We start from the raw sequence: 25,287 nt of genomic DNA on the forward strand, positions 1-25,287 counted from the left end.
ATTGGAGGCTATTTACTCTTAACTCTGTGCATCTTTCCTTCACTTCACTTATGTCTCTGTGTACGTTTAAATTTGTTTTTGTGATTACTTAATGGTGCTAGACTGAAAGTTCCTTGAGGACAGAACTATATCCATTTGTCTTGAGAACTGTATACACCCCAATGATGACAGATATGAGATGCAGAATAAATGTATCTTGAAAGTGAAAATAAAGCGTAGGGGAGTTCTCAGGAGCGTGACTGGTCATTGTTTATCCAATACTGTCAAGAGGGAGAGCCACAGACTCCGGGAAAAGCATTCCTCTCACCAGAGGGTACTGCCCTATTGTTTGACAAGGGATAACTCATTGAACTTTTCTGTGGCCACAACGAACTATTTTCTTTCTTCCCCACACCCCGTTGGATTAATCATCATTTGCCCTGATTTCAACCTTTTGGTTACTGATTCAGCCTCTTTGATTACCAGATACAATACGAATATCTTCTGGTGACTAAAAGGTCAGTTGAAGGAGTTTTTTGTTTGTTTTTTGTTTTTTAATGGTTATGCTGCCTTGCTCACTCTTGTCCGTCTGTTGCAAGCACTACAGTTTCTTCGAGACAAAGGTCTCACGTAGAACTTCCAAACTACCTTACTAAAACCTACTCTATACTAACGAAAATTCCAGTATATTATAGCAGACAAGAGAAAAAAAGCCTTGCGCTGTGAGGAGAAACTGGGGTTTGGGGCTTCTGAATGATGTCCGAGAAAACAGAAATCCTTTATATGACATTCCTGCATATGCCCTCCAGATTGTTCGTCCTCAAAGTTTAGCCTGGTCTCTCTGTCTAAAGCATATTCAGGTTTGCAAAGATCAGAGACGCCGAAAGTTACCCGCCACCCCGCCCCATGCGTCCCAGCGGAGTCAGTAAACACGGAGATTGCTTCCCGCACCTCAAGGGGGAGGGAATGTAAGGGAACGTGGGCACCATCTTGGTTGTGGTTAAGCGCAGCGCACTAGTTGGCGTCATTCAGACCTCATGCGCAAGCGTATTAGGAATACACTCCCCCTCGCTTCCCGTGCACGCGCTTAGAGCCCGCAACTCTCGCGAGAGAAGCGAGATTTATTCCTACGTACCGGGCCGTGCTGCTTATGGCGGCGCTGGAGAGGGGGCGCTGAGCTGTTGGGGTGAGTACGACCTCAGGGTCCAACTGGGGGTAGTAAGAAGCCAGGCTAGGTGCGGATGAGAAGACCAAGACTAACAGGAGAGACTTCTGAGTCAAGGTGGGCACTCCTAGAGCTCTGGGCAGGGAAGGTTTCACCCTGAGTCTCTACCCCGGCTTTTCCACCTGGCCCCCGTTTAACTGTCTAAGCCTCACGTCAGGCCGCAGAGCTGAAAGGAAGAGTCGAGGCCAGGCAGCCGCGCGTGGTGGTGGTGGTGGTGACTAAAGTGGGGGGAGGGAGCGAAAATGGAGGCTCCGACCGCAGCCAAGATGGAGGCAGGGGTGCGGGGCTCGGGCGCGGAGGCTGCTGGGAATTGTAGTCTGGCCACTTCCTCCTCTGCGGCTTGGCGGGGGAAACGGGAACTACAAGTCCCGGCGGGCGGGGCGAGGGGGGGTGGTGGCGCGGTCCTTTGTGTGAGGCTGGAAGAGCCGGAGGCGGAGGGGCCTGCTTTGACTCCGGACCCCATAGTTTACTGGCAGTCACCTGCTTGGGGATCTGACTACGAGTACCAGAGCGCAGTGCGGTAGTGGCGCCTCCTTTGTGTATGGACTGAGACCCCGCTCCGTCTAAATGCTTAGAGACACCCCTTTCCCCAGCCACGTCTGACACAGTAGCGTAGCTGAAGTGTCATCTTTACTTCCACTCACCTAGAGCTGTCTGTCTTGATTCTGAACACCCAACATTCCCTTCTTCGCTTACCCCTCGGTTTCTTGAGAAAGGGAACCAGCCCCTAATCGTGGGCACGTGGCTCTCATTCCTTCATCCTGGGGTTAGGGCGTACTCTATTAGAACTCTGTGGAATCGTCCTTAGCGCCATCTCTGCCGCTTATGGTGCTAGAGCCTGGCCCCTGTTGAGCAGCGAACGACTTGGCTTCGTCATTCTCTGTAGAGTGAGTTTTTTTAGAACCCTGGCAGGAGACCCTTGAAGATTTTAACCATCGATCGATATTTTATCAGTAGGAAATTTGGGGCGCCTGGCTGGTTGAGTCGGTAGAGCTTGCAAACTCTTGGTCTCAGGGTCGTTTTTAAACCCCACCTTGGGTGTAGAGATTACTTAAAAATCTTTAAAAAAAAAAAAAGAAAAAAACACTATGACAATTTTAGTGCCTTGGTTCTTTTGGTTTCAGGTTTTCCTTTAGAAACACCCAGATGGCTCCTCTCTTGCTTGACTCAAAAGTGAGGCAGGGAACACTCCCTAAAACAGCCTTCAGTCTGCAAACACAAAAATCTGAACACTGTTGTAGGAGGTAGTTGTTTTGCACCTAAAGTGAGTGAAAGAATGGTCCTCTAAAGAGTTTAGAGACAGGGTTAGAGGGCGAGGGAGGACGTCCAAAGACACTGTAGTAAAATTTCCTTTGAGAGACATAGTTTTTTATCAGGATGATATGAACTGCCAGCTCTTGACCAGAGCTACTGGCCTAAAAAATGCAGGTACCAAATTATAGCTCATAAGTTATTCAATATCAAAATGCTGAGTAATTTTCATTTTGAGTTTCTAGAAGGTAGGCATTTTCAATACTACATGGAGGGGCAATATAATACCTTGGTGCTTTTGGGGTACTAATGAAAAATAGGTGTTCTTGGTGTGGGTTAAGAAGAGGGTTTATATGCCTGAATGGTTGTGTGTGTATGTATGTGGATATATATATATATATGAGTCATAAAATCTGGGTAAATATTCAGCCTTGTTTCTTTTTGTTTCCTTTTAGCCTTAGGCTTGAAATAAAAGAGATGGTAGTGGTTTGAGTGATTTTGCAGCTGCTCTGGATGTTTACCATTGGGATGAGTATTTATAGCAGCTGAGTTGAAAAGTAAAGTATTTGAGGCGCAGAAGATAGGTTTTCTTTTTTTGTAAATAAGTTCTGACTTAACAAGTATGACCTTTGGAGTGTGGTTGAAAATTCTGGTAAATTCCTGCAAATCAAAAAATGAGAGCGTGAAAGCTGACATACAGTCCTGCTTTATTCCACTCCTGTTTTCCCCTCCATCCATCTAAAGACACACTGTGCAGAGCCATCCAACTTGTAAAAAATATTTTTTCTGGGGTGCCTGAGTGGCTCATTTAAGCGTCTGACTTCAGCTCAGGTCATGATCTCAAGGTTCGTGGGTTCGGGCCTGCCTTGGGCTCTGTGCTGACAGCTCAGAGCCTGCAGCCTGCTTGGAATTCTGTGTCTCCCTCTCTTTCTTCCCCTCCCCCACTCGTGCTCTCTCATGGTCTCAAATTATAAATGTTAATAAAATTTTTTAAAAATATTTTTTCTTTTAAGTTGTCGAAAAATATACATAACATAAAGTTTATAATTTTAACCCCCCCTTTTTTTTAAAGTGTATGGTTCAGAGATAATAACTTCATTCACATTGTTTTGAGGACCATACTTTTGGCAAGGTAGCTGAAACATGGAAATGCTGTTTGGACAGATTTTTAAGGAGCTGAACTGTAGGACTGTATTTTAAAATAAAAATCTTGATTTTGTTAAATAAACACAAAGAACTCTGCCTTCTTAGCTTTTGTCTTTTCAAAAAATGAAAGGGAAACTAATTTGAGATCTTTGACTCAGACTGTCTTATGGAGAGCTGTAAAACCTGGAGGATTTTTCATAATAGAGAATTACAGCGACAAAAATTACAACTTTTTTTAAGACTTCATAGCTAGAATATCTACAGGGGTGAAAATGCTTTGGTAGGAGTGACTTGTTTTCTTGAATTCCATCATTTCTTGATGTTAAATCCTTTTTGCCAAGTCAGGATTTTAAAAATTCCTTTGTCTTGATGCTGGAATGTTTCCACTTCTATGTAGGAGTACCTAGTTAAAAACAATACAAAACTTTTTTTTCAGTTCGTACTGCCAAGTCTGAGGAATTATAAAATGTATTTTTCATTAAGGTTATTAAACTGGGGTATGATGTTCTAGGCAGTATTCTGTTCAGAAGTACTGAATGGGCATTTTATTTTTGAAGCGTTTTTATATTTAATATGTCCTTTAATGCTGAGGTTTAACTGTGTAGTTGAAAATAAATTGATTAGCAGTTTCTTCACAGTTAACATGTTGGCTATCCATTGGTTTGTAGCCCTAGCGAATAAATAACCAGTTAGTTATTTACACTTTTGCTTCTCAAAATGCAGTACGTACAAGCTCTTGCTATGGTCAGGTTTGCTAGATACTGCCTCCTTTTATCTGTGAAAGCCTTTGCCAAAGAGCCTTTTGTTTTCTATGTATTGGGCATGCCAGTACCTTTTTCCCTCATGAGTCTGTACCTGCTGTGACCAATTTGGTAGTCATGTATGGCACTTAAACTGTGCACAATTCTGAATTGAAATGTGCTATAATTGTAAAATAAACATCAGATTTCAAAGAAAACTTTTTAGATTGACTACATAGGGAAAATAACATGTCAGATATATTTGGTTAAATAGACCTAATAAAAATTAGGTTCACCCTTTTCTCTCAATTTTAACATGATTACCAGAAAATTTTAAATTACATGCATGGTTTTGCACTGTATTTTGCATGAACAGTGCTGGTCTACACTATTTTCTGGTTTTGTGTTTGGAGCATTTAGCTCCTTCCTACACTGGCATTTGTCCTATTTCAGAGTGCTAGTGTATTATAAAAGCGGTTAAGTGATAGATGGAGATAAAACTTTAAATGTCTTAGCAGCTATTCAGGTAACAACCCAGCGTAATTGTTCTTACTGAACATATACAAAAAGATAGTTGCAGTAATTTGATTTTCTCTAATTTCTGCCTGATATGATGGCTTACATTGGTTAATTATCTAAACTTTATCATTTTCCTTAGATTCTAAAGCAAAGGTGAATTATAATGTTAACCACTTCAGTTATACAGGTAATAGCAAAATATGACACACTTAAATTTGTCTTGAGTTAAAGCATCTAGAAATATGAACTAGTGCTGCCTAATTGGATCGTTGCTCTTCTCAAAAAAAAAAAAAAAGTATTTTCTGGGCACCTGGATGACTCAGTCGGTTAAGTGTCCATCTCTTGATTTTGGCTCAAGTTATGATCTCTCAGGGTTTGTGAGTTTGAGCCCCGCGTCGTCGGGCTCTATGCTGACAGCGCTGAGCCTGCTTGGGATAGTCCCCCTCCCTCCCTCCCTCCCTCCCTCTCTCTTTCTCTCTCTCTCTGCCATGTCCCTCTCTTACGAGCACCCACACGCGCTCTCTAACATTTTTTTAAAAAAAAATTAAAAAAAAAACTACTTTCTGAACAAAGTGGGTTAGGTGGGAAGACTTCCAGCCTAGCCTGTCATTAACATTGTCTCCAGGTGAGTGCTGTACAGACTTTGAGAATAACTTGTCAAAATGACAAACTGGGTTATGTGATATATTTTAGATGGATTGTTGGCCACGTAAGTGTAGTGGTTCAACATTTATTATTTAGTGCCTGCTGTTTGCTTGTCTTCTACTAGGCCTTTTGAGATAAAACAGCAAACAGGTGATGATAATTTTAAGACCGTTGAGATAGGAATACCTATTTGGATTATCAGTGCAGTTAAAAGAATTAGCTTTTAACTTCCGACTGAAGCTGTGTGACATAATAGTTGATAATTAACTAGTGGTGATAACTGTTTCCATACAAAACAAAGGAAAAGGGAATTGATTACTTAGCAATGAGGGAGGCTCTGAGATCAACATTTAAACTGTTCCTTAGTATTTTGGTTGGTACTTCTTTCATGTGACTTAAGTATCTAGCTTTTGGGGCTAGAGGGAATGCACTGCATTCTTAGGGTTAAGGCAGAAGAGTTGTCAGTACCGCCCATGAATGTTAATAATCTTGGCATGAGTGCATAGCCAATTTTATTAAAATGCCCAATGGGTACTTTTTAAGTATTTCATTAAGTGTTAATTTGACTGAAAAGTGTTTTGTTAACCATAGAAGTCTCATAGCTGTGAAGATACTAATGAAGTAAAATTCAGCCACTTTCAGTTATTTTTGATAGCTGGTGCATTTGTTTGAGCTTTAATAGATCCTAATAGGCTTCATTAGTGCCCCAACACTAACTCTGCAATGCTCCAGATTTTAGATTCTGGAAGTCTCATTTCTGTGTTACTAAGTGACAATCTGGACAGTTCTTAACATAATACAACACCCTAGAACTGGGTTAATCCAAATTTTTCAAGATAAGTTGTTTCAGAAAAAGACAAATATCATATGATTTCACTCATGAAATTTAAGAAACAACAGATGAACATAGGAGAAGGGGAAAAAAAGGAAGCAAATCCTAAGAGACTTAATGATAGAGAACAAACAGGGTTGATGGAGAGAAGGTGGGCGGGGAATGGGTATTAAGGAGGGCACTTGTGTTGAGCAATAGGTGTTATATATGTAAGTGATGAATTACTAAATTCTCCAGAAACCCAATATTACAGTATATGTTAACCAACTAGAATTTAAATAAAAATTACCAAAAAAAAATTCTCACCTCTTTTATCAGATAGCACTTTTGGGGTTTTTGGGTTTGTAAATAGAAGTTGGTAGAACTGCCGCACTTGAATTGTGGTGTCCTTTTCCTATTATGGACTAACTGCCTTTTTTGCTGTGGTAGTTTCTGCTGTGCTTAAGTTTGGCAGTGCTGGATTAGGCGCTGAAGGGGGCCGTGATACAGAAATAAACTTGTGGGGCACCTGGGTGGACTTTTGATTTCAGCTCAGGTCATTATTTCACGGTTTGTGGGTTTGAGCCTCGAGTTGGGATTCTCTCTCTCCCTTTCTCTGTGTCCCCACTGTCCCCCCCTCCCACTCATGTACACTCTCAAACTTAAAAAAAAAAAAAGAAAGAAACTTGTTTCATAATTGGAGGAACAAGACACATAGCATAAAGTAAGCAAAGTGCAGAAATGACTTGGTACCAAAAAGGATGATATGATGTATGCAGTGGGAGTTACTGCCTCACATAGTGGGAATTAAGGTATTAAGTCTGTACTGGAAATGGTATAGAGGAAGCTGTTTTGTCACTTGGAAGATGGTAATATTATCTCTTTGTGGGAAGACCCACATGCACAAAGAAGGCTAGAATTCAGGAATCTTCCAAGGGTTATGTTTAAGAATTAGGCAGGAAAATGCACCTATCTAGGAGACCTGGAGAGCAATTGAAGGTAAAAGGTGGAAAGGTAGAATAGAGAACACCTTAAAATGGTAGTTCTTAAATCCTGCCACGAGTCAGAATCATACGGAGAGAGGAGAGATAAAATATACCAATTCCTGGGATGTAACCCTCGTGAAATTGAATTAGAATCTCAAGGTAGGATCCAGGCTTTGATTTTTTTTTTTTTTTTTTTTTTTAGGTTGCCCAGGTGGTTGGGTTGGATGTGTAGCCAGGATTAAGAATTTCCCATCTAAAGTGCTAAAAAAATCATTGAAGATTTAGGACAATGAGATGAGGTGAAATTGGAGTTTTAGATCAGTCTGGCAGTATTGTGTGACAGAAAATGGAAAGAGTTGACACTGGAAATTAGCAGATGTGTTAGATACTTATACTAAAATATGTGTCATTTAGGTATCTTGAAGGAAATATTGATAAGACTTGCGACACTGGATGTGGAGGTAGAGAAGGAAGAATCAAAGATCATAACGGAAGTAGCCTCACTTTAGGCCAATTAAATTACTTTTTTTTTTTAATGTTTAGTTTTGAGAGATAGAGCAGGGGAGGGGCAGAGACATAGAGAGAGAGGGAGGGAGGGAGGGAGAATCTTAAGCAGGCTCCTCATTTTCAGCACAGAGCCCAGTGTGTGGCTCAAACTCACGAACCGTGAGATCATGACCTGAGCCAAAATCAAGAGTTGGATTCTTAGCCAACTGAGCCACCCAGGCGCACCATAGGCCAATTAAATTACTCTTTGAGTGAGGACTGGGCTTAGGTATTTTTTAAAGCTTCCCAAGTGATTTGAGAACCATTGGCCTAAGAAATATCTAGTCTGGGAAATAAAATTATCCAAATAAAAAGAACAGTATATAACAGCATTTGATATTTGAGGTAATAATACAAAGTCAGGGAACGTAAGGTATAGCCACAAAAAAACAAAAAACAAGCCACAGATCAGCTCTTGATGAGTTTTCATTTTGTGTATGAGAAACCAGAATTTAGAGAGATGAAATGATTTGTTCAAGCATTTTACTAGTAAGTGTCAGTGGATGGACTGGGGCTCTCCTGGTCTAAGCTATTTCACAAGCTCTGACCTCTCACCTTATAGACATTCTTATTTCTGAGGTTTCTAAAATACACTATTCATCTCTCAGCATATCTAAAACCAAATCTACCTTTTTTTTTTTTCTCCCTGTGTAAATCGTTTTGCTAACAGCACCAGTTAATATTTCGGTCAGGACAGAAGAAACGCTTTTATGGCTAATATAAAGCACGATTCTGTGGTTTTACCTATAAATATATTTCGCTTCCCATCTCTTCTCATCTTAATTGTTTCTTTTTTATAGATATTTTTTCTCTATTTCTGGCAACAGCTCAGAAATAGGGATTTCTCAGAAAATGAGATTTCTGTTACCTTCACTAACTTATCTCCCATAGGATTTCAAGACTTAATATCCTTTCATCAAGAACTAAGGCTCTCTATTTCCTGTTATATCAAGTTGAAATACTTCATAACCTGACTCCACTACACCTGTCACACCACGTATCCCATTTCACTTTAAGCCAGCCCTCTGTTCTGGCCAGACTAGACTGTTGATTCCTCTGAAACAACAAGCTGCACTTGTTGGCCATAGTCATTCATGTAATAATAAACCTCCCTTGATGTCAGGCATCAAAAATCATATACATGGTCCCTGCTTTCAAGGAACTTATGATTCAGTGGCATACCCTGGCTTGGCATACCCCGACATGCCTAGAATGCTTGACTGTTTTATTTCTCTTAAAATTTGCCTATGTCTCTAAATTAAGCCTGTCTCTTATTAAACTCCTTCTCTGTGCTCACCATGTTGTTTCAATGCACTTACAGTGGTGAAGAAACAACAAGTAGTAGCTCTAGTATACTGTATGTCATAGTACTCCGATATTGGTTGGGCAAATTAATTTTTGGCATTTGGTCCTATATTCTAGTTTTTCTCCGTGTATAGCTTATCTTCTCTGCAAGAGTGTAAGTTATCTGATGGCAGGAACTTCTTTATTTTCCATAATACCTACCATAGTACTAGATGCTTATAAAACACTTGTATTAAATTGAATATTATGCTTTATAACTTAGAACTTAAGGTGTGGAAGTGTCAATTAAGGACTGAAATTCCTGTTTTGAGTGTATGACACCAGAGGAGGTATCCATTAGCACTTGAGAGATTGCTCAAATAACATCAAATGAGTGTGCTTTCAAGTTTCTTGCATTCCTTGTTTAGCCAATGAATGATTCTAACTTTATGAAATGAGCTTGTCACCTCTACCCACCCTCTGTCTTGGTTCTTTTATGTAAATTATACTTAATGTCTTCATTTTTTATCTCTAGTATGAAGTGTAACAGAACAGATTTTACCACCTGAAACTGCTGCTTCAAGTTCAGATCAGGCAAGGAACAAACCTCGAAACAACCAACAAGACCAAAGAAGAGTACACTTAAGTTGAAGACACAACACTTGATCTGAAACAAGAAGTTTGTGCCTACTCAACAGCTTTGAAAGAGCACTTCCCAACGCTGCTAGTAGTCTTTGTTTTCTTCAGTGCTGTACTGTGAGATTGCCCGGTGCAGCAGCAGTTGTATTCTTTATTAGCTTGATAGATCATTTTCTCTCGCTCTTTTTTTTAATACTAGCAACTTTCATCCTTTGAAACGTGTGCTGAAAAAGAAGAATCAGCAAATACTACTGAAAGTGCAATATTTGATTATCACTGCGAGGTAGGTTTGTAGTTTCCTTTTGGCAAAGGATCCGTTTGTAATTTCAGAAATCCTGATTGTTTTGGCCAAATATAAAATCTTATTAATGTCTTCTTTTCTAAAGCTATTCTGAAAACAATTTATATTCTCAGCCATTTAGTCTGAAAATGTCAACACTAGATTATTTAATTTATTATCTCTTACTGGACAAGGACAATATTGATGGCCAAACTATGGGATTTTTCAAACAAGATTACATTTGTTAATACATGTGGATCTCTCTTAATGTATCGGTCTCTTAGAAAGGAAAACTCCCATTGCACTGTTTAAAAGTTAGAATTTCAGTTGCAGTCTGTTCAGCGATCTCTGTAAAGGTAAAGAAAGCCTAGAGAGAAGGGACATTTGAAGGCGAATAGTGCTTTAAGAGGGAGAAGAGTTCCTGGAGGCAACAGAATGAGCAGATTCAGGGAGATCTGAAAGCATATAGTATATAATGAGTGGTCTATTATGAACAAAGTGGGAGATACAGTTTTGTGGGTAGAGAGAGTAACTAGAAAGGAAAACTTGCTGGAGGAAGGTTCTGAAGGTCCCAATGTATTTGACTTCGTTCTATAGAAAAGTCATCAGATGTTTATATTTGTAAGCAAGGGCTTAATGGGTTTTTTAATTTCAAAACTGAGATAGCTTTATTGCTTCGGGTTTTAAAATTATATTTTCAGAAGTGTATCTTTGAAAACAAGTAGAACAACTTTTTAAGAGATAGACTGAGGGTGGGAAAACCTGTTAAGAGCAATGGATAGGATATAAGGAAGATAAAAGCTAGGGTATAGGCAGAGAAAGAGACAGTAGGTGTTTTTAGTGGTAGAAGTGATAGGACTTGATAACCAACTGAATGTGAAAATGAGCCTGTAGGGAATTGACCTAGTCTACCCAGTTATAGAAGCTCGAAACCTTTTTGTTCATAGGACTGGGGAACTTTACATGGGGACTTGTTGAAAGCAAAATATATTGTGGAACTCTAGTGCATTCATTAGATAGTAATCTGAAGTTGAGGAAATATGCTAGCATGGAATATTAAACAGTGGTTATTTGGGGAGGGAGGATTATAAAAGGCAATTGTCCTTTTTAGTCAGCTTTCTAAACTGTGTAGAAATAGAAGCTTGGAAATCAGAAAGGAGTCCTCGCTTTATAAGTAATAAATGAAGAAGTACCAAAGAAGAGAATGTTCAAAGAAATAAAGGTAGCCAGGAGGGAACACCGAGGAAGATCATTTTAAGGAGAATTTGGTTGATAACCCTTTTTTAAAATGCTGCAGTAATCAAATAGAATGAGGAATGAGAATATTAGGTCATTCCTAGGTTGTCATCTTACAAAAGCTTCCTCACCATTTCAAGAAGCACTTGGGCCTTTAATGTGTAATTTATTTAAAAGTTGATGAGCCTGTTGTGGTAATGATCATACTGTGGACCAAAATTATTCCTTAACTGTGAAAATTACCAATCATACCAATTTATTTAAATTATCTGTGTTCTGTAAACAGACACTCAGTTACTCAGTTTTAAAGTTACTGTACCATTTGCTTCTGTTTGTTTCTTCTTAACCTCCTCATTTGATTTTTGAAAAATAATTTTAGATTGTTATCAGTTGTGCTGGATTAGATAAGGTAATGCAAATTGAAACTGTACCATTTTCTTTAGTCTTCAGAAGAGTAAAAGACTAGGCACCCCAACATGAACTTTTTTTTTTTTTTTTTTAGTGTTTATTTTGAAAGACAAAGAGTACACTCATGAAAAAGAGGGGCAGACAGAATCCCAAGCAGGTTCCACGCTCAGCAGGGAGCCGGATGTGGGGCTCAATCTCACGACCAAGGGATCTGAGCCAGAATCAAGAGTCTGTTGCTTAACTGACTGAGCCTTCCAGGCACCCCTCCAATTCTTCTTTTGTAAAGGGGTGGGTTAACGTTAATGACTTTCCAATTTTAAAAATAAATATGTAGGGAAGTTGGGAATTTTTATCTGTTGGATTCTCTATATGAACACAGCCTAGAACAGTATTGATGTAGGTACTAAAATTCTTTCATGTATAAGGCAGCGGTTAAGAATGTGGGCCATGGGGGTGCCTGCGTAGCTCAGTTGGTTGAGCGTCCAACTCTTGATCTCAGCTCAGGTCTTGATCTCAGGGTCTTGAATTCAGGTCCCACTTTGGGCTCAATGCTGGGCATGGAGCCTACTTAAAAGATAAAAAGAATGTGGGCCATGGAGGGGTCCTGGCCGGTTCAGTCAGTAAAGCGTGCAGCTCTTAGCCACAGGTTGGTGAGTTCAAGCCCTATATTGGGCATGGAGCCTATTTTAAAAAATAATAATACAGGGCCATAGTATCAGTACTGTATTCTGTCCCCATTTACCATTTTAAGACACCTTCCAAGTGTTCTCTTGAGAAATCCGTGAGCATTAGATTAGACTTCTCTGGTCTTTTTTAAAATACATTTGAAATCATATTGTATAGATAATCTCTCTTATTTGTCATTTCATATTATGACATAAGCATATTTGTCCATCCTTTCTAAAGACTGCATGGCATTTATACAAATTGTTGTGACTTGACCCAATGTTAGACTAGATTGTTTCCAGACGTTTGTTATTAAAACATATCAGTGAACACATTGGTGCATAAAGTGTCATTCACACATTTCAGATTGCAGGTTTCCTGCATTGAATTATTAAGGAAAACAACTCCACATTTTGATTCATGTTGCTGCATTTCAGAAAGGTTGCACCAGTTTACCAACATAAAAGTATTTGAGCATATTGTTCTTAGCCCACGTTCTCACTATTTTTAAATCTTTAATCTTTGGTCATTTGATAAATGAATAATTTGCTTTATCAAAATTTTGATGGTCAAAACTGAAGTTTTTCTTGTATTTTATGTTTAATGAGTGGTCTTTAAGACTAATTTATTTGTCTAAATGCTTGCAGTATTTGACAAATGAGTGCCTAATATGTGCCAACAACTGTTTGTCTAGACTGTAGGAATTTAACTTTGAACAAAAAGTCCTTCCTTGCCCTCATGGAGTTTATAATCTAGTACAGTAGGCCTCCCCTTATCAACAAAGGGATATGTTTCAAGACTCCCAGTGGATGTGTGGAACCTCAGTACTGAACCCTGTATAAACTGGTTTTTTTCTATTCCTACATATCTGTGATGAAATTTAATTTGTAAATTAGGTGCAATAAGATATTAATAGTAATTAACCCAATTATATCAGTATACTATAGTTACAGTTATGTTGAATGTATCTCTCAGAACATCTTATTGTACTGTACTTGCCCTTGTTGTAGTGATGTGAGATGATAAAATGCCTACATGATGAGCTGAAGTGATGAATGACATTTGCATGTGGTATAGTGTGAGGCTGCTATTGACCTTCTGACAATATGTCAGGAGGAGTATCACATGCTTTCAGACTGTGGTTGGGGGGTAGGGAGGTGGGTAACAAATTGCAGAAAGCAAAATGTGGAAAAGGGGTGACTTATTATAGTTTAATTCCACTGATTTGCTTACATTTCCTTAATAATAACGCTGATACCTTTGTGTTTGCATTTGTTTTCCTTAGGTTTGGGTATAGAAGGTTGTCCTTTTTGTATGTAATCATTGACTCTTTGCAGTTTTTTCTGTTTTCAAATCTAGAAAGTCTTCCTTCCAAAAATTTTATTAATATGCATGTTTGTATTTAATATCTGTTAGGGTATTTAACTAGGTCTATCTTGATTATATTTTTGTATGCTCTAAGGTGAACAACTAAATTGTTCCCCCGCCCCCATTTAAAAAAAGCCAAATAACATTTACACTCTGGTCCTTTCCTTCCATTCCCCCTCCCCCCTTTTTTTTGATGTGTCTTTATCTTAATTTTTTACAAAGAAGCATCTGTTGTTGAGCTATCTGTTTTTTCCATTGCACTTAACACTTTTATGTAATTGGCGTTTTTGTGTGTGTGTGTGTGTGTGTGTGTGTGTGTGTGTGTGTGTGTGTTTAACGAACTTTCTTTTTGTTTAATGGCACTTCTTTAAAGTTTTAGTGGTGCTGGTTAAGAAAATCTTGGGGCGCCTGGGTGGCGCAGTCGGTTAAGCGTCCGACTTCAGCCAGGTCACGATCTCGCGGTCCGTGAGCTCGAGCCCCGCGTCAGGCTCTGGGCTGATGGCTCAGAGCCTGGAGCCTGTTTCCCATTCTGTGTCTCCCTCTCTCTCTGCCCCTCCCCCGTTCATGCTCTGTCTCTCTCTGTCCCAAAAATAAATAAACGTTGAAAAAAAAAAAAAATCTTACAGTGCCATAGAAATGTAGTTTAGCCTGAATTGTAAAGAATTCTTTGAAGAGAAGGGTATTAACATATTGCTTTATCTAAAGTTGCTCCAGTGCCATGTTTTTCCTAAAAGAAAGATGAGGCCCCCCAAATGGATAAAGGATAGAGAAAGAAACTTCAGTCAGGAAAGATGGGAGGAGAAAGGAAAGACCCTTTTTCAATTCTGCTTTGATACTCATTTTGAGGTGAGATGAGACTAAAGAGCAACACAGTCCAAGTTCCAGAACCTTTGTTGGGGAATAATAATCTTAGAGGGAAAGGATAGCTCTGATTCCTTGTATTTCTGTTTCATTTCCCCTTAGAAAAACAAGTCTGACCTTGTACCTGCAGGAATATGTGATAGGACTGGAGACTTGAGAATGTGGTTTTTGGGACTTCATGGCCTGTGTGTTACAAATCACAGTATTGTGTTCTTACCTGTATGGTAGTAACTCTAGTCCAAATAGCACAGTTTGAAAGTCATGATCCAAGACATGTCTTGGATCTAGAATATGGTCTTCAAATTAGTTTGATCATATTGTTAGTTAAAGCATGTATAGTATAAAGCATGTTAGTATAAAGCATGTATAGTCAGTGTGTATATGTGTAGATACTTCTAAATCGTGTAATTATACTAGACACATCGCATTTGTGTTATAAAACGTAGTCCTACAAATAAGGAAGATAAAGATGGAAAAGGTGCCTGGTTGGCTCAGTCAGAAGAGCTGGCAGCTCTTGATCTCGGGGTTGTGAGTTTGAGCCTCGTGTTGGGTGTAGAGATTACTTAAATGAATAAAAACTTCAGAAGAAGAAAAAACATTTAACTTACATTTTGGGATGTCTGGCTGGCTCAGTCGATAGAGCATGTGACTCTTATTAATCTTAGGATCGTGAGTTAAAGCCCCACATTGGGCATGGAGCCTACTTAAAAACAAAAGATGAAATAAACAATACCATAAAAATAGTTTACCTATTAACAGTACAGAAACTTCCTCCTCACTAAAAATGTTATGTCTAAATGCTTAGTTTATAAGTGTTTTAAAAATGTATACCATCATGAATTAATATCAGAGGGACAGTATATGTGCAGTGTGTTTTATTGCTACTAGTATAAGTCTGTATCATAGTCTTGATATTAACGTTTGGCAGACTTATCAGATCTTAAATTAGATGATCATTTTACGTCATGTAGAGGTTAAAGAACTAATACTAGGATTAGAAGTGTCAGGGCCCATTTTCTTTGCTGGTGCTTGCCTTATATTAACATTTTTTTTCTATCTAAGAGTCTTCTGTAGCAATCTTTTTCAACTGTTTGTCTTTTTGTAAAAAAAAATTTTTTTAACGTTTATTTTTGAGACAGAGACAGAGCATGAACGGGGGAGGGTCAGAGAGAGAGGGAAACACAGAATCTAAAGCAGGCTCCAGGCTCTGAGCCGTCAGCACAGAGCCCGACGCAGGGCTTGAACTCATGGATAGTGAGATCATGACCTGAGCCGAAGTCAGACGCTCAACTGACTGAGCCACCCAGGTGCCCCCTGTTTGTCTTTTTGTGAGGGCTGTTTAAACTAGATAGCTACATTTGTCCACTTAATTGGGCAAATATAAATTGTAATATACTGAAAGTAAATGAATGAGGGCTTCACTGTCAGCCTCTTGTGGAGTTTTTCACCCTCCCTCAGAACACCTAAGTAATGTATGCGCAGTGTGATATTATCTAACATACCACTCAGTCCTTTCCTGAAAATATATTTATAATAAAGCTAAGTTTATCTATGGGCAAGATAAATAATATAGTTGTAATATTTTCTTCCACATCCTATTGGATTATTGTTGTGCATACTCTGAAGAGTCAAATAACTGAAAATACTGGATTCCGTGTGAAGTTGTGAGACGTTGAGAAGAAGTTGGGCTGAATTGTGTCATTGTAGCAACCACCAGTGACTCATTATGGCATTTAAAAAATTGTAAATGTTGTGGATTAGGGATTGTGAAAGGGCTTTAAAAGATACATTTCAGCTTGACCTCTTAATGTTAACACTATAATTTCTTTTGTCAATAGAAACCTGATTCAATGAATTCTGTTTTGCTGAAGTAACCTAATGGTAAATCTGTAAAGGTATAGAAGTTGACTGTCAAGTGTGTGTTAAATTGTTATTGATCATAGTTATAAACATTGTGCTATGTTACCACAGCTGTTTGAGATGGAGAACGTTTTTACTGTATCATCAGATCCTCATCCCCCTCCTGCAGCCCCTCCTTCACTTTCTTTACCTTTATCTTCATCTTCTACCTCATCTGGGACTAAAAAACAAAAGAGGACCCCCACGTATCAGAGATCTGTAAGTCAGGGAAACAGTCATCCCAGCTCATTTTGCTTTGTGTTAAGAGCATGACTTAGGAGGGCCACTCACTTTGGTTGAAGTAACCTGCAAACTCACTTTCTAACTTCTCTAGGCATTTCCTTCACCCTGAATCATGAAAGATAAGTAGTTTAGGCCTTGCTACTCATAGTGTGTCCAAGAATCTAAAGCATTGGTACCACCTTGGGAGCTTGTTAGAAGTGGAGAATCTCAAACTTTAACTCCTGCCTCCACTGCAATCAGTATTTTGTATTTTAGCCCTAGTTCAGAACCCAGATTGTAGAGGTAGGCCTTCTTGGTTTAAATCCTCTACCATTTAACTTTGGCAAGTCATTTAACCTTTCTGTGTCTGTTACCTCATTAGTAAAATGAGGATAATATTACTTTCTCTTGGGCTTTGTAAAAAATTAAATGAGTTCATGCGTGTCAAACAGAAGAATGTCTAGTATGAAAGAACTAGAACTTAATTACCTACAGATTTAATGGCTTTGATTTGCATGGTTTGGCCATCCCATGTACTGTTTAACTACTCATACTTGGGTTTATTGTTCTACAGTCTTAGTCTTTTTATTTTCCTAAAGAAAAATATTTTTATTAATAGTGCCCAACATCACATTTAAATGAAAATGCTTCTTAATAAGTCAAATTTTCAATGGAAGAGTCTAAAACTAGTAAAGATGTGGATATGTTGCTGTCATAGTAAATCAGTTACAGACCTAATCTCTCCTAGGGATTTTTCCCTCTTTTATCCATCACTTACATTAATAATTTGTTTTTATGGTTTTACTCAAATAAGGCAAAATGAAATCTCCAATGTGATAGACTGTATTTGATGATCTAACATGTTCCATTGCATCATATTTAAATAGCTCTTTTCACTAAAGAATGTTTTCCTTTGTTTTACCTGATCGTAGAAGCAAATGACAGTATTTAGAGATTTCATCAGCATCTGAAACGGGTGAAAAGATTTCTTTAAATATACTGTGAAATGATTAAAACATTTTTAGATTTGAAAAGTTTTTGTTGTCATGGACTTCTGTCTTAGAAAAATCCTGTTTTCTAAGGGTTATCTTTCACTGAAGAATCTGTTGCATTACTCTAATATTTTGTAGTTTGAAATAAGTATTGCATACAAAGTTTGTTTTGTTTTCATCTCTACTAATTTAAGTAATTGCCTTTGGATGCATGGCTTACCAAATAGTGTTGATTTCTATTTAAGTTTCAAAGTAGGTGTTAGCAAATTTCTTAAAGAAGTGTTTTGGTAGTCTGGGTTGCCATCCCTTGAATATCAGTTACCTTTGTTCTGAAATTATTGTTTTAGTAGTAATTTGAAGTTAACATAAAGGCAGCTTATACTTAACGTAGTTGCTTTACCTTAACACTAAACTCCAGAAATCCTATTTGTCTGGTAAGTGAAAATTCTACCATAAATTGGGGCAGTTCCTTAAAATAAATGGAATTATTTCTTCTGAAATATTTTATTAGCTAAACTAACATTTCAATAGTAAAATCCCATAAACTTTGCTTTACCGATTTTATCTTTATTTTCTTTGCTTGTTTATATTAAAAATTTAGTGATTTGTTAATCATAAAATGCTTTAATGTACAGATCTGAATATATTAAGTTCTTTTTCTTCTTAAAACAGATGAGCTTTGATCCAAACCTTCTCCATAACAATGGACACAATGGGTACCCCAATGGTACTTCAGCAGCACTGCGTGAAACTGGGGTTATTGAAAAACTGCTAACCTCTTATGGATTTATTCAGTGTTCAGAACGTCAAGCTAGACTTTTCTTCCACTGTTCACAGTATAATGGCAACCTGCAGGACTTAAAAGTAGGAGGTAATCTGTCATTGACTATTCTTTTTAAAAAACTAATCACAGATTTCTCTTGCATATCATCTTGCTCGTGACAGTGTTCTACTACTTTTGGCCTTTTAATTGTCCCAGTTACTGAAATGTATCTCTGTAAACTAACAGAATCCTGATTTCTCTTGTGGTGTTGTCTTTTTGAGGGATAAAGGACTAATTGACTTAAAGATATCTTTGAATATTTTTTAAATAGATACTTGGAAGATCTAATTGTTCTCCCCCATAATAATGACTTTAGCTGTATATTAGATTTTAAACCAATGAAAATATTAGACTTTTATAGTGTTAGTTTTGACTATTTTATTAAGTACTAATTTTGGGAGTACCTGAGAAAAATAACTCCTACAGTGTCACCACTTGAACTATTCATCTTGGCTGACACCATAGAAATTACTTTCACATGTGAAAATGTATGGCTTATTGGAAGACTGAAGTTACAAGGTGTCAAGGTGTGTGTGTTTAAAGATTTTATTACAATTTTTTTAATGTTTTTATTTATTTTTGAGAGAGAGTGAGGGAGCATGAGCAGAGGAGGGGCAAAGTGGAAGGAGACAGAGGATCCAAAGCAGGCTCTGCGCCTACAGCAGAGAGCCTGATGCAGGGCTTGAACTCAGAAACCAGGAGATCATGACCTGAACCGAAGTCAGACACTTAGATTCAACCACCCAGGCACCCCCTCGGTGTGGTTTTTTGTTTTTTGTTTTTTTTTTAAGTATCTTTGGGAAAAAAGAGCAGTAGTTTACATGCATATTTGGCATACCAAATACTCTAAACCCTGCAAGAACATTATTTTGGTTAATCCTTACTTTGCAGATGAGGAAACTGAGATACAGAGAAGCTTAAGAAAGAAGAAAAGTTGCCAAAGGTCATGATCTTTATATCGCCTCATTTTCAGTATTTGTTAAATGTGAAAACTAAGACGTTTCTATCTTAGAATAAAACAGTGGTTCTGAAGCATTAGTATGTATCAGAATAACCTGGAAGGCTTGTCAAAACAAATTGCTGTGCCTGGTGCCTAGAGTTTGTCTTTCAATAGGTCTGAAGTGGGGCGGGGCCCAGGACTTTGCATTTCTGCTAAGCTACCAGGTAATGTGCTGCTGCTGCTGCTGGTCCAGGAACTGCACTTTGAGAAGTCACTGGTCTAAAACGTCTCAAATGCTACATTAAGTTTGGCTTGAAAGTGAAGTACCATTTTGCCAAAATTAGTCCAATACATACAATACTTATACTTTATTTTAGATGATGTTGAATTTGAAGTATCATCTGACCGGCGGACTGGGAAACCCATTGCTGTTAAACTGGTGAAGATAAAACCAGAAATCCTCCCTGAAGAACGAATGAATGGACAAGTTAGTGGCTTTGATGCTTTGTGTTTTCTTAGGGCCCTGCATTTGCATATCTTTCACATTAGAAAAGGAAGATTCTCCCCATCTCCTCAGTTTGCACGCAAGAGAGCTATAGTATATAAAGATTACTATCTTAAAATTCTAACAGAAGCACTGGCATTTCTTGACCTGAAACAAAATATGGTCAAGACTCAATTTGGGTTTTTACATATAACCCTAAGACTACACTTACAGTCAGCTTATGTACTGTAAGTTTGAAACTTGGCAGCATGACATCCTCTTGTGGATCATATTAAAATGCATCCCTATGTATAGTATAGAGGATATTAAAATTCAGTTAATATTGCACAGTGCTGCTCCTGAAATGATTAGCAATGGAAATTTTTTTTTTTTTGACTGGTAGGTTGTGTGCGCTGTTCCTCACAACTTAGAGAGTAAATCTCCAGCTGCCCCGGGTCAGAGTCCAACAGGGAGTGTATGCTACGAACGTAATGGGGTAAACTTGTGTATTTTTCTTAAACCTTTGCCTGATCCACCATGTGATCTATAAGCGTACTTTAAAATTCAAAATAGAAAACGTAAGCTGCAGTTGATAAATTCAGTTTTAAATTTGGTTTCTAAGAGACTTCGAGTGCAGCATAATCAAAAACTTTAAAAGGAAAAAAATCCTTAGGACTTCCAAGTGTCTTAGCTTGCCCAAGTGTGACCTTAGTTAGAACATTAAGGTAAAATGTTCCTTTTACTCGAATTTTTGGGGGTTGTGGGAGGGGATCTTTTTTCTGGTTCTTTTTAAGCACTAACTCCATCTTTTTTGTTTGGAATGCCTTACATAAAAATTGTTTTTTTGAAATGTAACTACAGTCTCTGGGCAAATGCTTCCACGTGTGTAAGCTTTTTGAAGTTGGATTGCTGCTCAGCTGTGGACTCGCAGAAGTCATCAGCATCATGGAGGGGAAGTGTGTGTTTATATGAATAAAACAATGTACTTGTCATAAAGCATTGTTAAGACATTTGGTTTAAAATGCCAGTTTAAGAGGTATTTAACAAAGTAAATCACAGTATACAGAGAATATGCATCCTGCCAGTATAGTAATAACAACTTATTAATTCACAGGAAGTGTTTTATCTGACTTACACCCCTGAAGATGTCGAAGGGAACGTTCAGCTGGAAACCGGAGATAAAATAAACTTTGTAATTGATAACAATAAACAGTAAGTTCTTTTTTTCCACTTAAGTTGGGAGTTTTTGTTTTGTTTCTTTTGTTTGTGTGTCCTCCTCCTCCCCCCAAGGAGAAGAAAATTGAAGTACATTGAAAACCTAACTTGTAGATTTGGATAATTTTAATGATAATTTTCATGATCTTTTTTTTTTTTAATGTTTATTTATTTTTGAGAGAGAGAAAACACAAGCAGGGGAGGGGCAGAGAGAGGGAGACACAGAATCTGAAGCAGGCTCCAGGCTCTGAGCTATCAGCACAGAGCCTGATGGGGGGGCCTGAACCCACAAACCGTGAGATCATGACCCGAGCCAAAGTCAGACGCTCAACCGACTGAGCCACCCAGGTTCCCCTTCATGGTCTTTTAAACTTTTCATCAGCTAAGCATTTGAGGGTCTATGCTATGATGGGCACTGTGCAGCTGTCAAAAATAGGAATACAATTAAAGTTATGGTCCGAGCTTTCAAGGAGCTGTTCTAGAAGTCCGTGAAAGTTTTGCAGTGCTAAAGAGAAGTTTTGAGGGAAGTGGTGTAAAGTCACCAGGGAGATGAGGGGGGGGCGGGGAATAGCATTCTGAGTAGAAGTGTAATTTTGAGGAAGTGGCCAAAAGTTTTGAGTTTGATTGAATTGATTGGATCATAGGAAGATGAAGTTTGAGCTTTATCCCATAGTCCTAGGACTCTGGAGGGATTTTAAATTGGGCGGGGGGGGGGGGGGGGGGCGGTGCGGCAGGGTAGGAGCAGAGATGGAAGTATGATTGGTTTAGATCATTGAAGTGGTAGAGATGGTAGACTTTTGAAGGGTAGGTATACACTAGACTAGAAGCAGTGACTTGAGAGTTAATATGCAAGATGAGTGTCTACTATATGCGTAGGCCAAGGATGGTTAGGTGGAGAAGTTAAGCCATTGATTAGATAGAGGTGTATATTGGAATTAAGGAAAGGAGAGTTCCAAATGCCGCTTTTCTGGCTACTGGACAGATGATGTCATTAACCAGAAGATACAGCAGAAAGTACTAAATGTGGGAGAAGAATTATACTTATTTTGGCATTTTTTTAAATAAATGTTTATTCGTTTTTGAGAGAGCAAGAAGTGAGCAGGGGAGGGGAGGGGCAGTGGGGAGGAGTGGACAGAGGATCCGAAGCAGACTGCGCAGAGAGCAACGAGCCTGATGTGGGGCTCAAACTCATGAAGGGTGAGTTCATGACCTGAGCTGAAGTTGGGCCCTCAACCAACTGAGCCAAACCAGGCTTCCCTTGTTTTGGCATTTTATGTAGGTGAAGATCATAAATATGTAGTTGCATGTAGAAGTCTGAAACAAGCTTAATGGACAGGATATACAGCTGTTGAATTCATCAGCATGAGCAGTTAAGGAAAGTGTAGTTAAGAAAGCTTAAGGATAAGGGGCACCTGGGTGGCTCCATCAGTTAAGCGTCTGACTCTTGATTTTGGCTTAGGTCATGATCTCATGATTGTGGGTTCAAGCCCCACATCAGTCTCTGCACTGACAACGCCAGAGCCTGCTTGGGGTTCTTTCTCCCTCTCTCTGCCCCTCCCTCCCTGCCTCTTTGTCTCTCTCTCTCTCTCTCTCTCTCTCTTTCTCTTTCTCTCTCTCTCTCTCTCTCTCTCTCCCCCTCCTTCCCCCCCTCTGAAAAATAGGCTTTAAAAAAGAAAGAAAGCCTAGGGAAAATTATTTTTGTACAAGCACAGAAGGAAGTTAAAAGTAGGAAGTTGGAAAAAATGCTAGGAATGCACTTTACAATAGTGTAGAGAAAGCAAAGTCCCAAGAGCATGTGCAGAATTATTAGCCCTGAATCTTACCTCTTGTCAGACTAAAAGGAATCAGATTGAGTTGGTGGGTATGTTAATAGTTTCAGTCTAAAGCCCTCTATTTGATCTTAGATAGGAATCTAGGAGATAATTTATTAAGTTCCTGTATGCCAAGCACTTGTACTAAATGTATATAATTGTTACTTCTGAGAACAGCTTCACCTGATCAGTGTCTTCATCTGTAACACAGAGTATGTTCTCATAAAGTAACTTGCCTAAAGTCATACAGCCTGTAAATAGCAGGTCTTTGAACCCCAGTCTGGCTCTAAAGTCTTTCACTGTAGTAAGTTGCAAAGACAAATAGTATATTTTCCACTGTCTTCATTAGTCTGTTAAATTTTTGAAATAATAACCCCAATTGGGTGACAGTTTGTCCATGAAGAATTTACTTAGTCTTTACCTTTTGTTAAAACAACTACACCAATAGCCTGCACCATCTTTAAAATGAAATCAGATTTACATTTTCCTGCTCAAAGATGAGGACAGGATAACAACATGTAGGGTCTAATGGGTTTCAGTGAGGGTGAATGTCTTGTTTGCTTTTGTTTTTAAAGCATAGGAAATTTCTCCTTTAATCACATTTATTCAACCTTCTTTTATGGCTGTTTAATCAGAAATCATTGATGGGATAGCTAGTAAATTCAGCACTCGTTGCAAACAGGCACCATTCCGTATCCATCTCTATATCCCCAGTACCTTTAGTTTGCGGCACAAGATACTCAAATTTTTACCCAATAAATGACCTTCCTAAGACTTTAGATTACCCTATTTGGTTGCATTCAGTTTATGACTTTCTTTTGTTGTAATAGAAAAGCATAGGGTATCTGTGATACTCTTTTAAGATTCTAAGAGAAAAATGATATATATGTGTGTGCCCAATTTAGAAGGCTAGAGAATTTGAGCAAAAAATCCTTTGCATATGAAGCCATGTGAAAAGGATCATGTGTCAAAAACTTTATATTTGCTCTTTGTGTTGACATAAAATTGAGCTCTCAGAAAACTGTTTCTCTAGATTCCTCATATCTAACCAAGCTAATGCATTTTTTTTTTTTTTTTACCCCTTTTTGATCCCCCCACCCCCACCCAATTATTCCTTTCTAGTACTGGTGCTGTAAGTGCTCGTAACATTATGCTGTTGAAAAAGAAGCAAGCCCGCTGTCAGGGAGTAGTTTGTGCCATGAAGGTAAGTATCATCAAATGTGAAAAATTTGAGGTTTTTGTTCTTTGACTACTTTCAGTCCATACTTCAAACCCAAGCCTTTGGTTCTTTCTTTTCTTTGTCTTCCTTTTAAAAATATTTCACTGGTAATGTCAAAAGTAATCTTTTAAAATTTCTTGGTTACTAATTCATATTTTCTTTACAATGGGCCATGTAATTGATACTGTTAATATTAGACCTAGCCAAATATATTGTTTCCAGGGCAGTATAATTTTACAAAAGGCTTATTGACTGTAAATTGTAATCATAAATATGTACACTGAATAGTACCTAATGTTCCTATTATTTTTTTGGGTTTTGCTTGTTTGTCTTTAGGAGGCGTTTGGCTTTATTGAAAGAGGTGATATCGTAAAAGAGATATTCTTTCACTATAGTGAATTTAAGGGTGACTTAGAAACCTTACAGCCTGGAGATGACGTGGAATTCACAATCAAGGACAGAAATGTAAGATAGTTGACTAACTTGATCTTCGGCCTTCTTTTAAGGTCAGTAGTGAATTACATTTTTAGGAAACACTTAAAATTATATGCTCTCCTCCTCCCTTCTGATTTAGGGTAAAGAAGTTGCAACAGATGTCAGACTATTGCCTCAAGGAACAGTCATTTTTGAAGATATCAGCATTGAACATTTTGAAGGAACTGTAACCAAAGTAATCCCAAAAGTACCCAGTAAAAACCAGGTAAATAGTCTTTTTCAGAAGAGTTTTCTATTGTCTCATCAGTAGAACAGTTTGATATACAGAAATTTTATTCAATTAATATAATTTTGTGGTGGAACAATTAAATATTTCTCTTTTTATTTTTTATTTTTTAACATTTATTCTTGAGAGAGAAAGAGCATGAGCGGGGGGGGGGGGGGGGCAGAGTGAGAGAAGGACGCAGAATCCAAAGCAGGCTCCAGGCTCTGAGATGTCAGCACAGAGCCCGACACAGGGCTCGAACCCATGAGCTGTGAGATCATGACCTGAGCTGAAGTCACACGCTTAACCGACTGAGCCACCCAGGCACCCCAAATATTTCTTGATATATATAATTAAGCTAAATGAGGGACCAGTGATTGATATGTCCATGA

General features: G+C 38.3%; 1 protein-coding gene across 4 annotated transcripts in view; it reads left to right on the top strand.

The window, feature by feature from the left end:
• The first annotated feature begins 1,077 nt into the window (after positions 1-1,077).
• CSDE1 (cold shock domain containing E1) overlaps positions 1,078-25,287 on the top strand; it is a 38,442-nt gene continuing 14,232 nt past the window's right edge. Inside the window, exons 1-9 of one of the 4 annotated variants that reach the window (XM_047085499.1) lie at positions 1,078-1,165; positions 9,668-10,054; positions 18,376-18,574; positions 19,844-19,953; positions 20,354-20,446; positions 21,065-21,162; positions 24,099-24,180; positions 24,532-24,660; positions 24,770-24,895. In XM_047085499.1, the coding sequence (XP_046941455.1) occupies positions 18,376-18,574; positions 19,844-19,953; positions 20,354-20,446; positions 21,065-21,162; positions 24,099-24,180; positions 24,532-24,660; positions 24,770-24,895 (837 nt within the window). In that variant the 5' untranslated portion in view covers positions 1,078-1,165; positions 9,668-10,054. Of the gene's footprint in view, positions 1,166-9,667; positions 10,055-16,555; positions 16,709-18,375; positions 18,575-19,843; positions 19,954-20,353; positions 20,447-21,064; positions 21,163-24,098; positions 24,181-24,531; positions 24,661-24,769; positions 24,896-25,287 lie in introns of those variants that run through there. The other 3 variants (XM_047085501.1, XM_047085502.1, XM_047085503.1) reach the window with 3 other exon arrangements.

Source organism: Lynx rufus, unplaced genomic scaffold (genome assembly GCF_022079265.1).
Source record: "Lynx rufus isolate CCGP_SWC_20201006 ecotype Redwood Valley unplaced genomic scaffold, mLynRuf1.p SCAF_2, whole genome shotgun sequence".
In the NCBI taxonomy this organism is placed as follows: domain Eukaryota; kingdom Metazoa; phylum Chordata; class Mammalia; order Carnivora; family Felidae; genus Lynx; species Lynx rufus.